This window comes from Natator depressus, chromosome 1, assembly GCF_965152275.1.
Source record: "Natator depressus isolate rNatDep1 chromosome 1, rNatDep2.hap1, whole genome shotgun sequence".
Lineage (NCBI taxonomy): Eukaryota > Metazoa > Chordata > Testudines > Cheloniidae > Natator > Natator depressus.
This window is the reverse complement of record NC_134234.1, coordinates 22408165-22433278: the sequence shown is the minus strand read 5'-3', so window position 1 is coordinate 22433278 and position 25114 is coordinate 22408165. Positions and strand designations below refer to the sequence as shown.

Below are 25114 nucleotides of genomic sequence, written 5' to 3'. Positions count from 1 at the left end.
TAAAGGAGTTAAGTACCCAATTCCCATTCACTTTCAATAGAAATTGAGTACCTAACTACATTAGGCATTTTGGGTCAAATTTTTCAAAAGCACCCATGTAGGGTCATGGTTGCACTACTTCCTACCAACTTTGAAATCTGGATATTTATGAAGCTTAGAGGTACAATAAGTGCCTGTTGTATCTTTTTATATATTAAAAAAACATTCTGAACTGAGGAGTGTGTGTACAGAATTAAATTTTTTCGTATTCACACTACATTCTGATTCGTTTGACATGAGGAGGTGCATATTTTTATAAAGGACTTTAGCTGCATTTGCAAAACTGGATTATTGTGTGCACGATCTTTAACTTTCCACTGGCTAACTTACAAATATATAAGTGCATATTTTGTCTGTACAACTGGAGGCTTGTCTGCATGATGCGTTAGTGCGCACCAGCATGTTGTGCATGAGCTATCTGTGTGATCCCTGCTGGTGCATGCTAAAAATTCCCTGATGTACAGTGATGTAGCATTGTTTGAAACAGCACTATGTCTGTGCACACTAGGGAAACTCTAGTGTGAGCCAATAGAGTCCACACAAGTTAGTGTGGGACAGGCTTGTGAACACTAGAATTTACACCTCTGTTGAGGCACACTAATGCACCACGTAGACAAGCCCTTTAATACATTGTTTTTGTTTAAAAATAGTTTCAGGAGTTTATAGACTGTAGGATTGGAACAGGGCATCTTTGGACTGAGACTCTTCAGGCTGGGAGTCATGTAATAATATTTTGTACAGTACAGACATCTTTGGAAGTGGTCAAATTAGGATAACCAAACTAAAATATCTAGCCCATGACAGTGCAAGCCTTTGGTTAATTAGACTAGTAATCAGATATCCCATTTTTTCCTTAATCATCCTTGGTATTGGTACTAAGAGCATCATGCAGCTACCTCAAAAGCCAGTGCTCACTCAAAATACATCATAATTTTATTTTAGATTTAAATTTTTAAAAACCACACCCATACAGAAGCTTTCCATGCCCAAATAATTAATTGCACTTGCAATCACCTGGCTATCCAAGTTAATTTATACAGGATTATTTAATGCTGCTGAACAGCCAATAAACCAAAGGAACAAAACAGACTCTCTTGCCCTCGTCAGGAACACAGCCTCAAACTTCCCCCAAAATCTTGGCAAATACATTGCTTTTGTAGCATGTCCAGAAGATTAAGTGCTTTTCCAAACCAGCACATTGGGCTTTTTTCCACTGAGGCAAAAATGAGTCCCCATATCAAACGTGCCACCTTCAAGCCTACAGTGAACTATGCAAGGTCAACTGAGCCAGTCGCAACAGTAGCCTTAAAAAATATAGCAGTGCTCAGTAGTGTAGTGTTAGACTGTATTGGTATCTTCATGAAAGCCCTGATCCACAGCCTGTTGATTTCAGTGGACTTTGGCTCAGCTCCTAAAAGCTATTACTTTCCTATCTTTTAACAGCTAAGTTTACTAAGCTTTAGTGTTGTTTTACTACATAACATAAAAGGGAAATGCACTAGCTTCCACTCAAAGCCTTTTCAGTGGACTATACTGCAGTGCAAAGAAATGCAACAAATCAAATTCCAAAGAAATTGAATTGTCTTGGGAAAACATATGACAGTAAAATGGTATATGGCTTTATTTACAAAACTGGAGCCTTAAGATTCCCGGTCCGGAAAATTGGCTTTTTCCTTTTAAATTGTTTTAACAGGAACTTAGTATTAAGCAATGCACTTACCCTGCAGCCAGGAAGAATTTTAACACTCGAGCAATGTTATGGTGAAAAGAGCTAATATTTTTAAAACTGTATTTAACAAAAGAATTTATTGGTAATAGTCCCTTGAAAATGTTTCACCTAACTAATATGGACTTTTTACCACTGTGTGTGCAAACAACCCTACACTAAAGCACTATGTGCCTCTGACTAACTAACTGACTACTAACATTTGCTCTGACAGAAAAAAGCCTAGAGGAATTTGTTTTTGATATCCAGGGCTCAGCTGTCAAGACAAAAGACTTCAGGAAGCCAACTTCCTCGTTTGTTTTGCTTGGGTATGTCTCCACTGCAGCTGAGAGTGAGTGGGTAGCAAGCCTTGCACTGGCTTGGACTGAGCTAGCACACTAAAAATAGCAGTGACACCACTGTGGCAGCAGCAGAGACTTGGGCTAGCCACCCAAGGTTGGACCCAGGGGGTCAGGTGGGTCTGAGCTTGGGTGCCTACTGGGTGCCTAGCCCAAGCCTCCACCTGTGCCACAGCCTCCACACAGCTGTTTTAACAGTGCTAGCTTGGGCTGAGCTAGTGCGAGTTTGTCTATCCAGACTGGAAGACTCACTCCCAGCTGCAGCGGAAACCTACCCTGTCACCTTGCAGTCAAAGGGAAGAAGGCTTCCAAGTCATCCATAGCACGTAGTTGAGACATGATATTGGAAGGCAAAAGACAACCTTCGAGGAAAGTGCATGTCACTGAGTCAATAGTTGTCTTGAACTAAACTCCAATTACCCTTTATGAAGAAGCCCATAAGCCGTAAGCAGTTCTGTGTCCATCACTTTTTAAGATAATACACACCTGAGGTCTGTTCTTCCAATGAAGCTTACGTCTGGCAAACCTGTCACAAGCAGTAGTACATCAGCAATTCTAATGAGTCTAAAGCGCCTACTCTATTTTAAAAGCATTGCTGTCAAGGCCGATTCCCTGCTCTGGCACGGTGAGTGCAGAAGGTGGGGGCCCCCAAGGATTCTAAAAAGGAATACTGGCCACTCCAGGCTGGTATCAAACTCCCAAAGTTACAGCTTCTCTCTGGCTTTGGATGGGTTGATGCTGCCACCACCCAAGTGCAAAACCCCTTTGAGGACCCCAGAAGGCGCACTTAGAATCATACTCCTTCCTGTGGGGTACCCTAAAGCCCTTTCACTCCCCACCCCACTGGGGAAGAGCTGAGAAAGAAAACAAAGGAAATCAGCTGTTGCCATGAGCTAATTAAACAATATGCATAAACCTCTTAGTACACAAAATCCAATCCTGTTCTTAAAAAAGGTAAGTTTTATTAAAAAGAAAATACATTGAAAACTCAGGCTATTGCTAGATTTAAAAAACCCACTTACAAAAATTCAGCATCAAGAATACCCTTCTTGAGGTCCATCTCAAAGGTTACAAGCAAAACAAAAGCAGTTGGGGTTAGCACAGAGGAGTCCACAAGCCATAAAGAAATAAAAATAAATAAATCTACTTGTGTCTTCCTGGACATTTCCTGAGCTACTTACATATTGGAGGGGTTTCAAGTGAGTAGTTTCTAGGTATGATTTAGATGATTTTTCATACCTGGCCCCAAGCTTCTTACAGCATAGTTCCAGACCTGTCTCTGCTTCTCCCCGAGAACAACACACACAGAGAAAGGGGAAGTTTTTTTCCCAATTTTAAAAAAGTCCTAGCCTTCCCATTAGCTCTTTTGGTCAGGTGCCCACTTCCTTTCTTTTACCTATGCAGGGAGATGTTTTAATCCTATACAGGTAAAGCAAGTAGAGAACAGCTACTAAGAGGGATTTTAGAGCTAACTGGCTGGCTGGATCCATAAAAGGGAGCTACTCCCTCTCTCTTCCCCTTTATTTATCACAATTGCATATAATCCTCCCACCTGGAAATACATTTCCCACACATATGACTAGCCTTGACATCACTTTACCTCCCTGTTCCAAAATCAGTATTGTCAGACATGAATAAAGTAGAAGAAAGAGCATTTTCCCCTTGCCTACATACTCTGGCTTCTGCCTATCTTTCTGTTCTCACTTCTTTTTGTTGCCATCTTTGCTGCACAGAAGCCACCTAACAGCCCCCATCACATAGCTTTCCCACTCTCATTCAGGCCTCTGTCCATTCTGCCCTATAGGCAGCATGTGCTCCCCTCTGTTCTAGCCCATCAAATCCCACCTAAAAATGCACTTAATTTGCCAGGGAAACATTTAAGAACATAAGAATGGCCATACTGGGTCAGACCCAGGTCCATTTTGCCCAGTATCCTGTCTTCTGACAGCGGCTAATGCCAGGTGCCCCAGAGGGAATGAACAGGTAATCAGGTGATCCATTCCCAGCTTCTATAAACCTGAGCCTGCTCACCCACCCACACCAAACCTCTTACCCTACTGAAAAAGCTATAATCTATGTGCCCAGCCTCTCTGTCAATTGCACATACAGTACATACACTTTCCCCCCGCACACACGTTAGTGGAGCCAGTAAGACATATGCATGACCTCTCTCTCTCTCCAAGTACATTGCTTTTGCTGTTTGCTCTTCTCTTTCACCTCATGCCTAGATCTTTCATTGCTCTTTGGGGCAAGGTCCATATCTCATTATCTTCAGCATGGAGACAGTTATGAAAACAAGGCCCCTGCACTGAACTTTACAGCCTGACAATGTGACTTCTCCAGCTCTTTGTGAGTTCAGGCCTGCAGTTCATTTCAATATTTCCTCTTTTGGAATATCCCGTTCACGTTACAGGATCTTTTAAAAAGTATGTTAGTGGCGCTTGTTTGCTATGAAGCACTCACAGCTATTTCAGGGTTGGCCTGACTACACCTGGCAGACTTCCAAGTAGCCAAGTCAGGGGCATGAGCTGTGGAGTGACTCAAGTCTGAGTCAGCCCCTTGTCTCCATGGAGACAGAAACCCTACAGTAGGAGTGGCAGACAAACCAGAGAAAAGAAAATATCTGGTAAGGAAACATTTTCCTATTCTCTTCCTCCACGCTATTCTCAATCCATCCTCTTTAGCCTGTTTTCCTTTCACCTAGCCCACCTAAACCTGGTCCTTTCCTCCCTCTCCAATTCTTTCCATTTGTCAGGAGGCAGGGAAAGCAGCAGCGGGTGTGCGTGGACTGATGTACCTAGAAGGGATGGCACCCTCTGGAGAAGGTCACCACCACAAAACTCTGAGGCTGTTCTTTAATCTCTGCTGCCTAGCTGTATGCCCCCACTCCTCTCCTTCACATTCCCTCCCTTGCCCTCCATCCTCTTTCTCTTTCCTTTTCCTTGAATTGACTCCCCACTTCCTGTTATCCTCTTATCCTACCACTACCTCACAATCTAAAAACAAAATGTGCTGCTTTTCAGCATGCTCATTTACATGTATGTTTTACACACTTCTATTCATGTGTCTTTTTGAGTGGAAGCTCTTTAGTGCAGATAGTGTCTTTTCACACATTTCTGCAACACCAAGGATGACAGGGTCCCAGTCTGCTCCTATAATATAAATATTTTCCCCATTTTCCATATGAGGAAACTGAGGCACAGACAAGTGACATGCCCAAGATAATACAGCAAATCAGTGGCAAAGGTAAAATTAGAATCCAAGTCTCCAACCCTGTGCTTTAACCATTAGATCACTCACCTTCAGTAATAATAATTAGCACTTATATAGCCCTTTTCATTCACAGAGGTCCAGACATTGTTTACAATCATTTACAATCAGTTAAAAGACCAGTCCAGTAACTCCAGCTATATTTGTGTTTCTAATAACAGATATGGAATGAGAAATAGAGGGGGAAAAAATTGTGTAATGATTTATTTGTCTTAATAATGTTATAGTTAAGTAAACAAACAGTATTTGCCTGGAATCACAGCACCAGCACATCAGTAAAGAACTGCCATGGGTTTGTCATCAGGGGGTAGCTGGACCTGGATAAGTACTATTCTTATTTAGGTTTGTTTTGTTTTTTTCTGGCTAGGGCTAAGTGTCTTCTCTTCACTGCTTCCTTAATTTTGCACTGGTGCAGCAGAGAATCATAGGACTGGAAGGGACCTCGAGAGGTCATCTAATCCAGTCACCTGCACTCATGGCAGGACTAAATATTTTCTAGACCATCCCTGACAGGTGTTTGTCTAACCTGCTCTTAAAAATCTCCAGTGATGAGGATTCCACAACCTCCCTAGGCAATTTATTCCAGTGCTTAACCACCCTGACAGTTAGGAAGTTTTTCCTAACGTCCAACCTAAACCTCCCTCGCTGCAATTTAAGCCCATTGCTTCTTGTCCTATCCGCAGAGGTTAAAAAAAAACAAATTTTCTCCCTCCTCCTTGTAACAACCTTTTATGTACTTGAACTGTTATCACGTCCCCTCTCAGTCTTCTCTTTTCCACACTAAACAAACCCATTTTTTTCAATCTTCCCTCATAGGTCATATTTTCTAGACCTTGAATCATTTTTGTTGCTCTTCTCTGGACTTTCTCCAGTTTGTCCACATCTTTCCTGAAATGTGGTGCCCAGAACTGGACACAATAATCCAGTTGAGGCCTAATGAGCGCGGAGTAAAGCAGAAGAATTACTTTTCGTGTCTTGCTTACATCCCAGAATGATGATCGCTTTTTTTGCAACAATATTACACTGTTGACTCATATTTAGCTTGTGATCCACTATGACCCCCCAGATCCCTTTCCGCAGTCCTCTTTCCTAGACAGTCATTTCCAATTTTGTATGTGTGCAACTGATTGTTCCTTCCTAAGTGAAGTACTTTGCATTTGTCCTGATTGAATTTAATCTTACTTACTTCAGACCATTTCTCCAGTTTGTCCAGACCATTTTGAATTTTAATCCTACCCTCCAAAGCACTTGCAACCCCTCCCAGCGTGGTATCATCTGCAAACGTTATAAGTGTACTTTCTATGCCATTATCTAAATCATTGATGAAGATATTGAACAGAACTGGACCCAGAACCGATCCCTGAGGGACTCCACTTGTTATCCCCTTCCAGCATGACTGTGAACCACTGATAACTACGCTCTGGGAACGGGTTTTCAACCAGTTATGCACCCACCTTATAGTAGCTCCAACTAGGTTGCATTTCCCTAGTTTGTTTATGACAAGGTCATGCGAGACAGTATCAAAAGCCTTACTAAAGTCAAGATATACCATGTCTACTGCTTCCCCCTCATCCACAAAGCTTGTTACTCTGTCAAAGAAAGCTACCAGGTTGGTCTGACACAATTTGTTCTTGACAAATCCATGCTGACTGTTACTTATCACCTTATTATCTTCTAGATGTTTGCAAATTGATTGCTTAATTATTTGCTCCATTATCTTTCCAGGTACCGAAGTTAAGCTGACTGGTCTGTAATTCCCCGGGTTGTCCTTATTTCCCTTTTTATAGATCGGCACTATATTTGCCTTTTTCCAGTCTTCTGGAATCTCTCATGACTTTTCAAAGATAATCGCTAATGGCTCAGATATCTCCTCAGTCAGCTCCTTGAGTATTCTAGGATGTATTTCATCAGGCCCTGGTGACTCGAAGACATCTAACTTGTCTAAGTAATTTTTAACTTGTTATTTCCCTATTTTAGCCTCTGATCCTACATCATTTTCACTGGCATTCACTATGTTAGACATCCAATCACTACCAACCTTTTTGGTGAAAACTGAAACAAAGAAGTAATTAAGCATCTCTGCCATTTCCACATTTTCCGTTATTGTTTCCCCCCTTCATTGAGTTAACAGGCCTACCCTGTCCTTGGTCTTCCTCTTGCTTCTAATGTATTTGAAGAATGTTTTCTGGTTATCCTTTATGTCTCCAGCTAGTATGATCTTGTTTTGTGCCTTGGCCTTTCTAATTTTGTGTCTACATACTTGTGTTGTTTATATTCATCCTTTTTGTAATTTGATCTAGTTTCCAGTTTTTGAAGGACTCTTTTTTGATTTTTAGATCATTGAAGATCTCCTGGTTAAGCCAGGGTGGTCTCTTGCCATATTTCCTATCTTTCCTATGCAGTGGGATAGTTTGTTCTTGTGCCCTTGTGACCAGGGTCCCAGGGAGTTACTCAATTAGGATGAACTGCAAAGAATGGGGCAGACAATCCCCAAAGCTGGCGGATATCTCAATACTTAGATTTACCAAACCAGCACAAAACAGCTTCTATGATACCTTACTGGTTACCCAGAAGCCAACACAGTTCCCTTAAAGCAACCCAGCCTCAGGCCTCCACCCAGACACCCACATCAAAGATGATGAGGATTACTGAAAATCTTATTCATCATATAAGAAAGTTCTACCAATCACAAAGGATCAGACACATTACCTCCCAGGTTAATGAATATTTCAGATCTTACCCCAATATACACTTACAGCCAATTCTTATTAACTAAACTAAAATTTATTAAAAAAGAAAAGAGAGAGAGAGTATTGGTTAAAAGATCAGTATACATACAGACATGAGTACAGTTCTTGAAATTCAGATTCACAATGGAGATGGTGAGCTTTGTAGTTGCAAAGAGTTCTTTCAGAATTAGTTCATAGGTTATAATCCAATGTTTATATTCAGGGTGATTCCAGGTTAGGACTGAAAATCTCAGCCTTGTGGCTTAAGCTTCCCCTGCATGAAGCATTAAGCAGATCTGAGATGACAGGATCAGGTCCCAAGAGTCTTTTATACAGTCTTTTTTTTAGTATTCGCTTGACCATACAGTCCTGGGTGAACAATAGGCTTTTGATGTAACCTTCTGTTTCCCAAACATCACCGGTAATTTATCCATTAAGTAGCTCATATACAGTTTTAAAGAGACATATAGACAATGACACTATTTCACCCAAGATTCATCTAAATGTTAATATTTCCTTTTGATCGCTGAATCAACAGCAAAAGTAATAGACAGGAACTATCTGTTTACATGGCTAACATCGAACAAAGCACACGTACAATTAGTATCACCTCTAATTCTCTAACAATACAGGTTTGCATTTCAAATTCTAACCTATCTAACATGGAGTGGCCCTAATTACCATTCATATACTTTTCTAACATGTTTCTACAGGTTGGTTCTGGGTCATTTAGCCTGCAGGATGCTTAACCCTTTCTGGCCATGCATCACAGCCCTTAATAATGTCTCTCTGAAAAACTGCCAACTGTCTTCAGTTGTTTTTCCTCTTAGACTTCCTTCCCATGGGATCTTACCTACCAACTCCCTGAGTTTGCTCAAGTCTGCCTTCTTGAAATCCATTGTCTTTATTTTGCTGTTCTCCCTCCCACCGTTCCTTAGAATCATGAACTCTACCATTTCATGATCACTTTCACCCAAGCTGCCTTCCACTTTCAAATTCTCAGCCAGTTCCTCCCTATCTGCCAAAATCAAATCAAGAACAGCCTCTCCCCTAGTAGCTTTCTCCACCTTCTGAAATAAAAACTTGTTGGATAATCTGTGTCCTGCTGTGTTGTTTTTCCAACAGATGTCTGAGTAGCTGAAGTCCCGCATCACCACCAAGTCCTGTGCTTTGGATGATTCTGTTGTTTAAAAAAAAAAAAAAGCCTCATCCACTTCTTCTTCCTGGTTAGGTGGTCTGTAGTAGACCCCTACCATAACATCACCCTGGTTTTTTATCCCTTTTATCCTTTCCCAGAGACTTTCAGCAAGTCTGCCTCCTATTTCCATCTTAACCTCAGTCCAAGTATATATATATATATATATATATATTACTATATAAGGCAACACCTCCTCCCTTTTTTCCCTGTCTGTCCTTCCTGAGCAAACTGTACCCTTTTATACCAATATTCCAGTCATGCGCATTATCTCACCAAGTCTATAACTATGCAATAGTTGTGCTTATTTACTAGCATTTTGAGTTCTTCCTGCTTATTCCCCATACTTCTCGCATTAGTATACAGACATGTAAGATACTAATTTGATTCCCCCCGCTCAATTTGCAGAGCCAAGGAAAGTGACCAGCTCAAGAGCTGTTGGCAAACTGCAATCTGTTCTGGAATGTCCAGGTCTTCTGACTTGTGATATAATGGAACTCCCCAGGCATATCCACCAATTGCAGCCTTGTTGGTTGGGAAACTAGAACTGTTGGATGCAATTAAATAATTTTGAATGTTACTAAGAGAAGCTGTTGTTATCTAGCTTGAATTACAGACTCTGTAGGAGACAGCAGCTCCATGCCTCAGGATGAGAAGGACCCTGAGATGTCCTGCCCCACAAATGGTCCAAAGGAGGCTGAATTAGAGACAAAAGGAGACATGGGCGATCTGTATGAGGCCCTGGAGAAGCTCCATGGGCTCTCTGATGGGGAGAAGGGGGAGAAGGCTCTGCTACGTTCACGCCTCCATGAGCAGTCTCAGCTCATCTGCATATTGAAGAAGCGAGCGGATGATACCCTAATGCGCTGCAAGGCACTGGAAAGTCTCAACATGGAGCTGGAGGAGTTGAGAATGGAGGATAGTGTGAGGCTGGAAAGTCAGACCCGGCGGGCCCAGCAGCTGGAGGAGCGCTTTATGGACTTGGCTGCCAACCATGAGGACATGATTCGCTTCAAGGATGAGCACAAGCAGCAGAACATGCTGCTGAGGGAGGAAAATAAGCGCCTGAGGCAGGAAAACAATAGCCTTTTCAGCCAGGCTCTGAAGAAGAAGGAGGCTGAGGTTCTCCAGCTCACTTCCCAGGGGATGAGGCTCTCTCAGGAGGTACATTCCTTAAAAGAGAGATGTGCTCAAGAGAGCCACAGAGCCCAGGAGCGAGAGAAGGAGCTACTGGAAGCTCAGAGCCAACAAGCCAGTGTCCATGCCAGGGAAACTGATTTACTGAGAAGCCAACTGCAAAGCCTGGAGGAGAAGCACTGCCAAATTGCTGCACAGCTGGAGCAGGCAGAAAGGCAACAAAAGGCTGAGGGCAGTGAGCTGCAAGCCAAGTTGGAGAGGGTGATCCGTGAGAAAGAGGAGCTGCTGCATCTGGCTATGGAGAGGGGCAAGACACTGCAGGAGAAGCAACGGGAAATTCAGCAGCTGGAGAAGAAGCTGGAGTCTGCAGAGAGGGCCAGGCTGACAGCAGAGGAGCGCTTTGTGAGAGAGGTAGCAGCAGTGGACAGCAACCTAAGGGTCCAAGAGCTGCAGCGACGTCTGGAGGGAAATGAGCAAGCATACAGTGAGCTCTGGATGCAGTTTGATGCTTACAAGAAACACAGCATGGACTTACTTACTAAAGAAAAAGAGCTGAACAACAAACTCCGCCACTTCATGTCATAACCCCTCATCCTCTGTTCAGCTCTCAGCAGAACTATTATAGCACACTACTTACTGCTTGTTAGTAACCCTTTTTTAAAAAACTAAAATGATCTTGTATCAGATTTCTTTATTAGTGTGCTCACAACTTTACAAGCCTTTTATGAGGGCTGGTTTGAAGCCCATTTTTTGTTTCCATACTATTGATTTAAGGTGGCAGCCTAAATGCAGCACTTTGAGTTAGTAGAACAAGTTATGCTAAATAAAATTGGGAAACAATGGACTTTAGTATGAAAAATTCATAATCATTTATGAGTTTGTCTTGTTTGTTCCTTGCCTCTTATGTTTCTAGTAATTTTTTCAGATTATAGAAGTACATTAAATATTTTACATGACAAATAAAGAGGGGAAAAAAAGCTCTTGCCCTGAAGAGTTTAGATTTGATACACCAAATTGTTAAAATACAGTAAAGTGGAGCTGGGAAGGAAAAAGGGGTCGCACCAAGATCACAGTTTATTACCTGTATGGAGGGATAAAGCAGATTACCACATGTACAGTATTTTTATCACTGAGGATGATTTTCAGATAGATGATTAGTTGTTTATACATTAGGGGTCTGATTCAAAGCAATCATCATCAACAGAAAAGCTCCCATCAACTTCTGAGGGGCTTGGATTAGGTCCTAGGTATGAAAAATGTGGATCAGTGGAAATCAGGTTTAAAACTGGACTTTGTTCATCATCCTCAAGTAAACTGAGCCCTATGCTGTCCTATGTGATGTTATAGGGATAATAAATACATCATTTTATTATAGCAACAAGGACATTGGCAGGGGTTCATGCAAAACCTTTCCCTTCCCCTAGTGTGTGCAACATAGAATCATAGATCATTAGGGCTGGAAGAGACCTCAGAAGGTCATCTAGTCCAACCCCCTGCTCAAAGCAGGACCAACCCCTTCTAAATCATCCCAGCCAGGGCTTTGACAAGCCAGGCCTTAAAAACCTCTAAGGATGGAGATTCCACCACCTCCCTAGGTAACCCATTCCAGTGCTTCACCAAGCTCCTTGTGAAATAGTGTTTCCTAATATTCAACCTCGACCTCCCCCACTGCAACTTGAGACCATTACTCCTTGTTCTGTCTGCCACCACTGAGAACAGCCGACCTCCAACCTCTTCAGAACCCCCCCTTAGTTAAAGGCTGCTATCAAATCCCCCTCTCACTAGGGTGACCAGATGTCCCGTTTTTATAGGGACAGTCCCGCTTTTTGGGGACTTTTTCTTATACAGGTGTCTATTACCCCCCACCCCGTCCCGTTTTTTCACAGTTGCTATCTGGTTACCCTACCCCTCACTCTTCCCTTCTGCAGACTAAACAAGCCCAGTCCCCCCAGCCTCTCCTCCTAAGTCATGTGCCCTAGCCCCCTAATCATTTTAACTGCCCTGCTCTGTGCTCCAGCAGCGGCTGCATTTCAGTGGTACTGCCTGCGCCAACAGGCCCCTGGTACAGCTCTCGGGATTAAAACTTCTTCATAAGGATTTGGAGGCCACTTTTCGGCCTGGCAGCCTCTTTGTCCGGCTCTGTAACACACCCATGGTACTTGCCCTCTTCTAAACTAACCCTGCCCCTCCCCCTCTAAAATCCTCCTCCCCCGCCGCCAGAATCCCCCCACTGCCCCGCCCCTTCTCTCCCGAATATGGGGCGCGGGAGGGGGTGGTCCTCTTCTCTCTCCTGTTCCGCGCGGTGGCGGCCGAGCAGCCCCGCGCAGGCGCGGCCAGCGGAGCCGCCATTTCCAGACCCCGCGCGGCGGCCTGCTTGCCGGCGCTGGCCGCGGCGCCTCGCTCGCTTCTCCGTCCCGCGGCGTCTCTCCACACGCTGCGGGGAAGCCTCTTCCTCTCCCCGGACCAGCCTGCGGGGAAGCCCGGGCCTCGCCCCCTCCCCACCATGCGCCACAGCCTGACCCAGCTGCTGGCGGCCTCGTCGGGCGGGGAGAGCCCCTCGGCCGCCGCCTGGCAGCTCCCCCGCGCGGGGCCGGCCCCTGGGGCCGGAGGCGGCCATGGCGGGGAGGAGGAGCCGGAGGGCCCCCGCACCAAGCCGCAGCGCTGGGACGCGGCCGTCCTGGAGCAGCCGCAGCAGGCGCGAGGGGAGGCGGCCGCTGGGGCCGAGGAGCCGGCGGAGCAGGAGGACCCGTTCGCGGGGCTGGAGCTGGAGCTGGGCGATCTGCTGGAGGCGGCCCAGCCGCACTGGGACCTGGACATGGAGCCGAGCGGCTGCTTCTGCGGGCAGCAGGACGAGCCGGAGCCGCCCCTGAGCGCGCTGGGCCGGAGCAGCTGCGGGGCCAGCCCGGCCGGGGTCGGGGCCAGCCCGGGCGGGGTGGCGAGCGGGAGCCGGCTGAAGGCGGCGGCCGCGGCCCGCCTGAACCGGCTGAAGAAGAAGCAGTATGTGCTGGGGTTGGAGAGCCGCCTGCAGGGCCTGGCCGCGGAGAACCGGCAGCTGCGGGACCGCAACCGGGGGCTGAACCGGCGCCTGCGGGATCTGGAGCGGGAGACTAACTACCTGCGGGCCGTGCTGGCCAACCAGAGCGCCCTGGGGCAGCTGCTGAACCGCCTGGCCGGGGCGGGGGGGCTCAGGCTCCGGACCAGCCTCTTCAGGGACATGGACCCGCCCCATCAGCACCCACCACAGACTGGCGAGAGCCGCGACCACGACTACGCCCTGCCGAGCCAGGATGCTGGCGAGCTGGAGGCGGAGGAGCGGCCGGCCTCCGGCGGTATCTGCCTCCACGTGGACAGGGATCAGCTGTCGGTGGAGTTCTGCTCCCTGTGTGCCAGGCGGGCATGTGCCTCCTTCAAAATGTAGGGTCAAGTACCTGCTTCAGTCTTTATTCTCACCTGTCCGTGCCCACATCCGGGGGCCTTGGGCCGTGGCGGAGCAAGCAGGCCATGGCTTGAAAAATAGGGGGTAGGCAAAACTGGCATGGGAACGGCGCCTGTGTGTGGCAGAGGGTAAAGAGCTCGCGTGAACGGCACACTTGGGAGCTTGTTTGTATTGGGTAAAGATTGTGCAAAAGTGGCGCACAAGTAGTGCGCTTGGAATCTGCTTACAGCAGCGTGCTAAATATTGTGCAACCTGACATATGCAGGTGTATTCGGAGCCCGTTTGCAGCAGTGAGTGAAAGATCATGCTAACCTGAAGCATGAAAGTGTGCTCAGTGCCCACGGTTGCCAGTACAGATAATACTGTCTACCCTGTTTTGAATCAGATAATGTGTAGTCGGCTTATCCTGAGGAGCTGAAAATACTTGGTTTTTTTAAAAAAGAAAAATGCTGCTTTATTAGGACATCGTCACCGGACAGACTTAAGAACAAAAATAGTATTGATCAGCAAACAGTTAAAGCATGCATATAAAACTGTAACAAGTCTCAATTATACATTACTATTAAACCTCTCTGACAGTTTCTTTTTTAGGTGCTTGCCCTGCCAGGCTCCGTTGTGTAGGGGTTAAAGAACAGTCGTTTTCCACCTCGCAACCTGGTAAGGATCCATATATTCCCATAATGCGATATCAAACAGCTTGCATTGATGCTTAGTCCAGGTTTTTCTGATCATTGGTTTAGGACCAGTGCTTAGAAATGTTTTCTCATCCTGAAAGCATTTGTACTGATTTGCCGAAGTGTTTCCAGCTTTGGCCAATGGACAGGTAGTGGATATTAAAATCATATTCTGATTATTATTCTTCTCCTTGCCTATATTCTGCAGTGGAATTTTGACTTGATTTTAGTAGCCAGTAGCTCACAAATTAATGGAAAAGTAATAACGTACACTGCTTGCTTTCCTTCTAATAGTAGCAGTTTTTAAGATATTTGCTACTGAAATATGCATCTGATTAGGGGAAGGGACAAGTAATATAGTAATGAGTGTGATGTGGTTTTTTTTTTTTTTAAGGTCTTCTGTTTTTAGACCACCCAGAACTATAAGCAAATGGTTCTTCTTTGAAAGGTCAGGATTTGTGCCTTCCAGTGGTATACAATTCCTGATTCTAGTCCTGGTGGTTCTCAATATCACTTTAAAAAAGAAAATCAATTCTCGTTAGTCTACCTTACTTGGTGATGTAAAAATTTGTATGTTAAACATAACCCAAATATTGGTTTCAATTATTAACATTGTACAATGGCACCCTAATGCAGGCAAGTCACCTACTTTTTTCACAGAACTGTAACGTGAATTGCAATGCTAATTCTAGTTCACCATAAATAGTCTGTATACCCATTCCTTGTATTTCAAAAGTGGCTTTTTACTTAAATTACATGCACACTTGCGTAACTTTACTATGGGATCTTAAATTGGCATCTCTGAGTATTCAGAAATATCTCTAACTTTCTATAGTCAGTTAGGAAATACAATCTGCAGATGAACAAAGGTTATGTCTTGACATTGATGGTTTGAAAAAATAATACGCATGCAGACCTCCATGTTTAGTTAAGAGAGGAGGAATAAAATAATTTGGGGGGGGTCACAGACAAATGTGTGAGAGTTGCTTTTGGATCAGCACTAATATTACCCTATCTTGCAAGACGAATAGGTTACAATACACCTTTTTATTTTTTGGTTGTATTAAAATGTTTAGATTATTCACATGTATGTAAATTGGGGAAGAAAGGGTGTGAAAAATAATTAAATGTAAAGTGAGGTTTCACAAAGAATGGGTCAGCTTAAGTCTAGAGTTAATGATTGAGATGTCTCTATTTCTAAAATGATTGAGTTAATGTACTTAAACCTTAACACTAAGGTATAATAAATGGATTTATATGTTGGATTAAGAGTAAATTGAAGAGTCTCCTTCTCCCAGTGATGTGCTTAAGTAGCTCCCATTAGTGGTAATAGGAGTTAAAGGAAGAGCAAGAGAAGAGACAACTAATTTCTTTGTGAAACATCACTGTTTGAAAAAGTATATGTGTATTTAGCATCCTTGTTTTTCTTTATGCTAAAGTGGATACAGCTGTGTTGGGGCAGAAGAGACGGGACCAGCTGCTGGCCACATTTCCTGCTTTATTTTAAAAGGTAGTATAAGAAATGGGGGGAAAAAGAGGTAACAGGGCTTCTGCTGTCTTTCATTTTTGAAAAGCTTGAATGTTTGGAAAAACTAATCTCACCAGTCCAAAGCTAGTGTGATCCTAATTTGAAAAGTGACTATGTACAAAGGTAATTTTTTACTTCTGCTTTCTTTGTACTCAGAGTTACATGTTCACAGAAATACAGAGCCAGCTCAGCTAAGAACTAGTTAGCTGTGGATTCTGTTCCATCATGTGCAGTATCAGCCGGATTATCTATTGAGTCCCAATTTTTGACACTTATATAACCCCATTGTAGACCGTGGGGTAGTCCAAGTGTCATTGAGAGCTTAATTTAACTTTTAGAGCTCTTATTCTTGGTGATATATGAGCTGGGAAGAACTGGACTTACTTGAGCCTAGATTGAGTTTGTAGGGCTCATAGTTGGAGAAACGCATCTTTACTTCAACATCTTATTCAACAAAAATATTAAAACAGTAAGCATGGAAGACTGCCATGGCATTTTTAGTAAGCTTTAAGGTAACTATTAAGTTACCTTAACTTAAATGTGACACTGTCTTGCTCTGTAATAGGATTCCCCCTTTTTGCACAATTATAAACACTTTGTTGTTGGATCAGAGCAATCTGGGACTTAATCCTGGTCTCTAATATGCACATGTGCATCACTGCGTTCTGTAAAATCTACTGCGTATGAGCAATAGTTAATTTTACAACATGCAAAATGTTGTGTGCCGGTACAACTAAGAACAGGATCCACCCCCAAGAATGCGACTGCAGGGATTTTTAGTGCCTTCTGAATCATATGTAAGCCAAACAGAGGGGAAAATTCTTTGAATGCTAATCAGTTTGTGCTATCTGTATGGAATATTGTTAAATACAGCTTTTTTGAAGCAGAAACCTTGAACTGATTTCTTAACAATACTTGAAAAACTTGTAAATGTTTCTTTGTAATTAGCTTTGTGCCGTACAAATAAGAATACAGTACTATAATAAAACCAGATGTGTTGATCTTTCAATTATGGGCTCAAATTTTTTCATTTTGTTGTTAACTCAACGTTTTGTTTTTAATGGATGGATCTTTAGATGGTTGGGAATTGAAAAAGGGAGTGCTAACAGTGTTGCCTGTACGTTTTTATCAGTTGGGAAGCTTTTTAAGCAAGAATATAAAACTGGTATTTAAGAGTTAAACCATACTTTGATTTGTCTTACAGCTTTATAAAATTACCTTTTCTTTAAATGAACAACTTTTGTGGGTGGGGATGGAATAAAACTGTTGCTGTTTCTCAAGAGTCTTAAGATGCAGTGACCACTCTGATTTACTAAATACATCATTTAATAAATAACACTTTAACTGTGTGCAGCATTTCTTCAAGAAACCATGTAACTGAAGTAGAAATCTTAGGCCTGGTCTACTCTAGAAAATTGGGTCAGTACAACTACATTGGTCAGGGGTGTGAAAAATCCACATGCCTGAGTGGTATTGTTAAGATGACTAAGTAAGTCCCCATGTAGACCGTGCTAGGTCGATGAAAAAATTGGATTATCTACACCAATGAGAGAACCAATTGGATTATCCACACCAATGTTGGCGTAGGTAGGGTCTGCACTGAAGCACTACAGTAGCACAACTGTGCTGCTGTCGCGTTTTAAGTATAGACACACCCTTAGTAGCTACTTCCATGTTCTGGTGACATCTCTCTCTCATTTTTTCATTTCATTTTTTTGCTTCCTAATATTGATGGATATCTACTTTCTATTTACTGTCATGTTCTTGTTTCACATACTAAATTGCAGACTAAGGGCCAACAAAGTGCTTGTTCCATTGAGTAATAGGTACGCACATAAGGCCCGACTTGAATTGCAAATGATTGTCAAAACCCTGCGGCTGAGTTGCAGACAAGCCATGGAAAAGTAATATTGGACCTATTACTTGTGGTAACAAAGTCCGTTATTACTTTTCCATGATTTTCTGTTGTTGGCCGCCTGGGACTGAGAGCGGGGGCTCTCGCAGCTCCCACTGTCAAAATTGCGGAGGAAGCCTTTTATTGCGGAATCTGCAGTATTGCCAGTTACATAGGGTCTTACACATATAGCTTTTTCTATTTTGACTGTATTCTGCAATATGTTTATCTAAAAATGTAGTAAATGTTGAACAAATTGGCTAAACTTGATGAAGTGTAACTGTTGACTTAGGCCTGGTTTACACCTAAAATTTAGGTCGACATAGCTGCATTGCTCAGATGTGTGCAAAATCCATACCCTGAGTGGTGTAGCTATGCTGACCTAACCACCAGTGAACGTGCCGCTAGGTTGATGATGGAAGCATTCTTCTGGAATGCTTCCATCATCAGTCTAGCTACCATTGTTTGGGGGAGGTGGTGGTCCTTCAGTAACAGAAAAATCCCTTCTGTCACTGAAGGCTGCATCTACGGTACGGAGTTATGCCAGCAAAGCTATACCACTACAGCTATGCCTCTGTGGTACCTGTAGTGTAGACATGGCCTTACACTTCCCAAGTGGTTTACATTTCTGGATATATGCAGGGGTTTGAGAGTACACAGTTGATAAATTTATCAACAGGTTTTTAGAGTTTGACTGCAAGGCTGTATCATAATGCTCAGTTGTTGAGAGAGTCTTAAAAAGATGTTTGGTCTTTGGACAGTGCGCTTCAAGAAAGTGGCTTGTTGGGGTGTGGAGTTATTGGTTGCCTCTCCATCTCTAATTTAAGTGTAGGCATTGCATGTACTGAAAGTAGTCTGGCTCAGTCTACAGCAGTTATAACGAAGGATAAGATTTTTCTCATGGAAGTCACAGACTCCATGACTTTCAGAGAGCTTGGTGACATTTTCTGCTTCAACTTCAATCCTGTGCTTTGAGGTGGCAGGCCCTGTGGGCTCCCAGATTCCATGGGTCCTGCAGGGGCCCTGGAGCTGTGTAAGTCTCTCTCTCTCTCTCTCTCTCTCTCTCTCTCTCTCTCTCTCTCTCTTCCCATTCTCCCCCTCCCCCCCCCCCCCGAAGTTAGCCCTCACCTTATTTTTAATAAAAGTCAAAGACAGGTCACAGGCTTCTGTGAATTTTTGTTTTTCCTGTGACCTGTCCATGACTTCAACTAAAAATAACCATGACAAAATCTTAACCTTATTTATAACAAAAGAAGTGGGGAAATACCTCAGTAAGAAGATTAAATTAATGAATAAAAAGAAGTTAAAATTATTTAAGCAATAATGACATAAGGGAGTGTATTTCTTGGCTTAATGAGCAGCTGGAAGAGTTAATGTCTGGCTTTGTTTTGTGCTGTGCACTACGAAGGAATAACTGATTAAAGGTTATAATTGGTTTTATAAACTGAACATACACGTATACAGAAGGGAATCGCCATTTTGTGTCTGAACTGCATGAAGATAGTGCAATATTTTTCATTGCTGATGTTTTTCTAGTAGTTAAAGACCATTACAGTAATCGGTAAGAAATAGGACTTCATTCTCAGTAATCTTAAATGCCTGTGCATTTTAATAGCATTGCAAATTAACCTTTCTCTCTTTTCTCCAAACAGCTTAGCAGCATCTGGGGGAAAAACAATTCAATTTTTCTGCAACCTGTAACTGCCTGGAGAGATGGTATCAAAGTAATTATGGGGAGCCATGTCACAAATTCTGGCATCTACTGATGTATCTGAGTTACCAATTTTTTTTTTTGTCACTTGCCAAAAGTGGAGAGTCCTAGTGTTTCCTTTGAAATTTTGAGGGACTTATTAAAAAATAAAGCAAAGGTTTTATGTATAAAACTTTCATAAAATTACCCATTTTTAAAAACCTTTACGGTAATGTGTTTTGGGGATTGTGTATTTGGATATGGTATCTTCTGCGTGAAGGAAGGTATTATACTATTATTTATTTAGACTTACAAAAGCCTCAGTAGGTGTACATCATATGCCCTGGGTGTCCAAATGGATATTTTGTATTCAGAAACTTTTTTTTGTAGTTCACCAGTGGTGGGTGAGGTGCTCTTCTCTCCCATCCTGTTGGGATAAGAGAGTGCCAGGGATGGGGCTTTCTTGGGAGGTGTGCCTGTTCTGGGCTTAGGAGAAATCAAGAAGAGGAGGGGAGTGTTTATTGCCAGAGGGATTGGGAGCAAGGGGAGAAGAAAGCTGTTGCTGGTTGTGATAGGTGAAGTAGTGTTTTGTAGCACTGTTCATAAAACGGAGAGCTCTGCTCATGATGGTTCAGCAGGCTTCTCCATTCCTTTCCCCTCTAACAACCCTCCCTCCCATAATCTGAATCACCATCATTCCGGCAGAAGATTAGACCTTGACTACCTTCAGAATCCATCTATATTGCTTCTTAATTGCACAGTAGATTTTGCCTTTAAAATGCAGTGAAAGCTACTGCAGTGGTGATGTTTTTGTGTGTAACCTGTTTTTGCCATGATGGTAAGAATCTCTACAGATAAGGATGTAACTAAAAATAATTATGACCATACCTGTAACTGCTGACTTGAGATTTTAAACACTTTTTCTTGCTTAGTTTTCAGTTGACTTTTGGCATAATGTAACGTAGATACTACTTTTCATAGTATTCCTACAATTTGTGTGATGGTAGCTGTTACTAGAAGCTACATAACTCAACCACTTTGAATTTTTTTTTTTTTGGTGTGAAATGCCAAAGGTACTGGGGCATACAGAGAAGTATTTGTATGCATAAAAATAAGAGGCAAGTAGCCCCGCATTAAAATAATTTTTCCCTTATTGATGAATCTTTAAATAGCCATGCTAACACATTTGACTGAGAGAGAAATTGCATCAGTAACCTAAAAACAATTTTTTCCTGGTGCAACTTACAAGTGGATGAATTAAAAACTTTTCAGTATCAGGCTTTGTAACTTTAAACAGTGACTGGCCAATAGCCACAATGTGTGTGTCCCTGTTTTTTCAATCTCCTGCTACAGACTAACTTGTTAAGTTTTTTTAAATTTGAATAAATTATTTAATGTAAAAGAATGTCATCAGGTGAACAGTCTAAAAAAAAAAAAAGGTACAGGCCTGCAATTGTTACTCTTTAAACTAGTTTAGTTTCCAAAGCGGAATGAATGTAATACTAATTAGTTTGATTAAATGCTGGTTTGAGCTAGACATTGATTATGTAAGCTTCTTCTCTCTCGGCTCTGTGATGCAGCTTTGATACTGTCCTGTAAAATACCTTTGTTCCAGTCAGGGGACCCTAGAGTGCCGGTGATAACTGCTGAACAGTACAGGGGCTAAATGTTTGTTTAGATGAAATCTGGTATCGCAAGAAAAATACAAGGGAATGCTGGAGGTCTCAGTGCTACGTGTGCGGAGGAAGGATAGTGTGGTTCCAGTAGCTAAATTGTAAATATAGGGCGAAATTCTGCTCATTTTTCCCTGTATAAATCAGGCTCACCCCACAGGCTTTTAATTACCTAGGAAACTAGAATTACTGTCGTATACATGATTGATTCTCTGCCATAGCAATCACGTTGCTCTTCTTATACTTGTCAATTGCATGCACATAATTTTTGGAAAGTTGGACAAATACAATAAAACAGCAACTGTGCATTCCATTTACACTAGTCCAAGAATATAGATTCACTAACAAACCTGATGGTTGTCTTCAATAAAACTCTAGGCTCGGGGAACAGAAGCACAGATCATTTTCTCTTTAGAGCAGGCTACCCTTGAACAAGCTGACACATATTGTCACTCTAAAATTTGGGGAACTGCTGGCTGGCAGTTTACTACATTTTTGTGAAGGGTGTTCCATGTCCTTCAGACATATTTGGTATGTGGGATAGCACTGTATATTTGCAAAGAAGATACATATCTATGCCCTTACTGTACTTACCCCTTCATTAAATGTGTATAACTTTACAGTGTTTCAAATTAGCATCTCACATAAAGCACCCTAGAATGTGCTATAGTTGAGTGTGACTGTACCTTGACATCAGCCCAGACCACTTACTTTGTGAGACCCGAAGATGTCTTTGGGTAATGAGGGCTGCACATTACTTGAGCAGCACAGACCACTTACAGCCTCTTGACTGACTGTCCTGGTTAGAGGAAAGCTAATGAATTTTATGTGCAAAATTAGATGACAGGAGGCTCCAAAATTCTTTCTGCTTCGACCTTTCTGGTATCGAGGCTTTTAAATTAACCCCACCCCACTTTGCCATCTTCTTTTCTATCTTCTCCATCAGACTAGTAAAAGTGGAAATGAAGATATTTGTTCTGCCATTCAGGGTTCAAGGAACAATGCAGAATACTGTATATGTTGGCAAAATGTGTCTCAATTTTGGGAAGTAAAATCTGGAAGAAATTATTCAGATAGTTAATACTAAAATTGGGTGGGGTGACCTACAGGTCAATCGAGAGATTTCACAACTCATCAAATTTACATTTAAATAGAATTTTGCCTTTTTTTCTTCCTTTTTTATTGAAAAAGACACACAGGATATTTAAGAATTTTTGATCCTGAGATCTTTTCTATATCTAGCAGCAGATTACCTTAAGGTAAGGGGAGTAATAGGCATGAATAGACTCTTGCTCTTTATTTGTAAGTAGGCTTGGCATAATTCATTGTTTCCTTTTTATAGTTTTGGTGGATAGCAGTATGTTTAAACTTTCACAGTTGTAGGAAATTATGGGGGGCATCAGACAATTTAATGATGAGATTCAAAATGTTAAAACTTTATCATAGTTAAAACACAAATTGTCAACATCCCATGTCAAAAAATATGAAGTGAATATTCTTAAACACTTAAGTTGTCAAGCACCATTTTTCTTTCTTTGCCTATCTGTAAATTTCAATTACCCTCAAAGGAAATATTATTTTGTAGGTTTGTGTGTGTCTCTACAGTGAAATGGATACTTGCCAACATTTACTGATAAAAATCCAATCCTTCCAAAGCCTGTTTAAAAGAGATGTGTGCAAGGAAAGAACAATGTAATATAATTACTTGACATCTCAATCCTGACAGGAAACTAACAATTGATGTTTTTCTTCTGATCATATTTCAGTGTGGGCAACTTTTTAAAATCAAGTTTTGAAAACTTGTGTTCCAAGTTTTCTCCTGGTTAATTGAAAGCTGTCATGCATGTAACCAAGTCTGGCAAAGTGTGCTGCTGGAGTCAAAGCAAAACTCACTAACTTCAACCATCAAAGTCCTGCCAGAGAGCCTTCAAAGTCAGAAGTATACAGTTTCACTTCTATATCAGCTAGAACAGAGGGAGACAGAGTATTTTGAGCTGAATTTGGTGTACCTGCAGTAAATCCAAATTCAACACAATCAGGAAGTATGATTTTATTGGTCATTTTGAAATAAACACTAACCTTGAAATTTTATTTTTAAAATATAATAGCTCCCTGTATGAAGTTAGTCTGATTCCTTCCATTTACTTCCACAATGAAGATGAAAGCATATCTTATTCAGAAAGATTTTTCTGCCCTCGAACAGTACAACACATGTCACGTTTTCTAGTAGATTAGATGAATTTCATATTTCCTCTAACTATGGAACACCGCATATAATCCTCAGTAAATTGTCAGCAGGAATTTATATATGCTCTTGTGGCAGAAACAAGGTTGGAGAGGTAATATCTTTTATTGCACTAACTTCTGTAGGTGAAAGACAAGCTTCTGAGCTACACAGAGCTCTTCAGGTGTAGTGGAGGAAAAGCGCTGCATAGCTCAAAATATTACCTCACTCACCTTGTTTCTCTAATGTCCTGGGAACAACACTGCAACCAATAATGGAATATATGCTCTTCTGTTATTTACAATAGTTTTTGTGTATCTGACTCATCTCTTTAATTTTAGAACAGTTTGATAGACTTTATATTTACTGGTCTGATTTTATTGTGGGTGGAAGTACATTAAAATGTTTTTAATAATGAGCTGTTTATATTCTCTTCCAAAATATGGGAGTAGTGTAATCTTATACTGCCGTGCTTGAATAAATGTGTTTAAACATGCACATAGGAGTAAACCTTACTTTTTAAAAAATGTGAAGATGTGAATCTGGGCTGCAGTGCTCTCACCGCAGTAAGACAAATTCCGCTTCTAAGAGTCTAACCTTGAATTTCAGAGGGATAAGCCTCAGTCCTTTTGGGATATAAGTGGGAGTTACTTATAGACTAGAGCAGTGGTTTGGAATTGCAGCTAGACATTAGTTCCTTCCTTTTTACTGCTCCCCCTTGGCTAGAATGTAGAAAAGCAGAAAGTTGGGGTAATATTAAATCTATCACTTTATCAATTTAGAAACTGATATAAAGGTGCTTATTTCTATAAACTTATGTAAATAAGCTTCATTAACGTAAGTACCTTTTATACCAGTATGGCTGCATCTACTCTAGGGACTAGTATTACTTTAACTGCTGGCTATTAAAGCAAATGCAAAAATTCCATAGACAGGCTCTATGAGAAGAACTTCTTCTGGAAGCTAGCTCTAATTCAGGGAATTAGAGGTGGATTGGGTCTAGAACCATCTTGTCCAGAGCTGGTTCTGACCCCTCACTCCACACCCTCAGTCTGGAGGAAAATTTAAAAAGAGTTAAGAAACCTAACCCCTGAAAAAAATCTAAGGTAAAACTTTTTCCTCCTATAGCTGCTCAGATTTCCCCAGGACTTCCAGAAGAGGGGGAGCAGGTTCTGGTTATTTTTAGAATGCTGAAAAGGGTGTTTTGCATTGTCTGCAGCCAAACTCTGGAGCATTTGTTCCAGTTGATGAGAAAATAAAGCTAGTTCTATGCACACATCCATTATTAAGTTTAATTTTGTAGGATAAGCTCTTGAAAAGACTTAAGGGGTTGTTGGAAACAAATTCAGATTTTACAAGCTCTCCCCTCCCCCTCCCAAAAAACAACTCGGTCTGTCCCCTGCCTGGTGGCTGTCCTTGCAGCCATGGCCACATTGGCTAAGGATGCAATTGCTGCCTTGTATGGGGGTCTCTGAGTTCTTTGCCCTCTCTGATGTCGTTGCACTGCAGCTGTATAACTACTCCAGCATGGAGGGCAACTGTAATGATTCGTGGATGTCTT

General features: G+C 42.1%; 2 protein-coding genes across 4 annotated transcripts; both read left to right on the top strand.

The window, feature by feature from the left end:
- The first annotated feature begins 4669 nt into the window (after positions 1–4669).
- On the top strand, positions 4670–11247 carry CCDC89 (coiled-coil domain containing 89). 2 transcript variants are annotated; one of them, XM_074943126.1, is made up of 2 exons: positions 4670–4729; positions 9902–11247. In XM_074943126.1, exon 2 carries the CDS (start codon positions 9937–9939, stop codon positions 11017–11019), a length of 1083 nt encoding a protein of 360 aa, XP_074799227.1. In that variant the 5' UTR covers positions 4670–4729; positions 9902–9936; the 3' UTR covers positions 11020–11247. The 2 variants fall into 2 exon arrangements, with proteins under 2 accessions (XP_074799227.1, XP_074799233.1); XM_074943132.1 differs by having other exon boundaries at positions 4671–4729; positions 9706–11247.
- Positions 11248–12937: 1690 nt separating this feature from the next.
- CREBZF (CREB/ATF bZIP transcription factor) lies at positions 12938–23968 on the top strand. Of its 2 annotated transcripts, XR_012639979.1 has the most exons (4): positions 12938–13848; positions 14450–14527; positions 15984–16054; positions 19619–23968. XR_012639979.1 is itself a non-coding variant. In XM_074956061.1 (3 exons), exons 1-2 carry the CDS (start codon positions 12938–12940, stop codon positions 14496–14498), a joined length of 960 nt encoding a protein of 319 aa, XP_074812162.1. In that variant the 3' UTR covers positions 14499–14527; positions 15984–17317. The 2 variants fall into 2 exon arrangements, 1 of the variants encoding a protein (XP_074812162.1); XM_074956061.1 differs by lacking the exon at positions 19619–23968 and having other exon boundaries at positions 15984–17317.
- The last annotated feature ends 1146 nt before the right edge of the window (positions 23969–25114 follow it).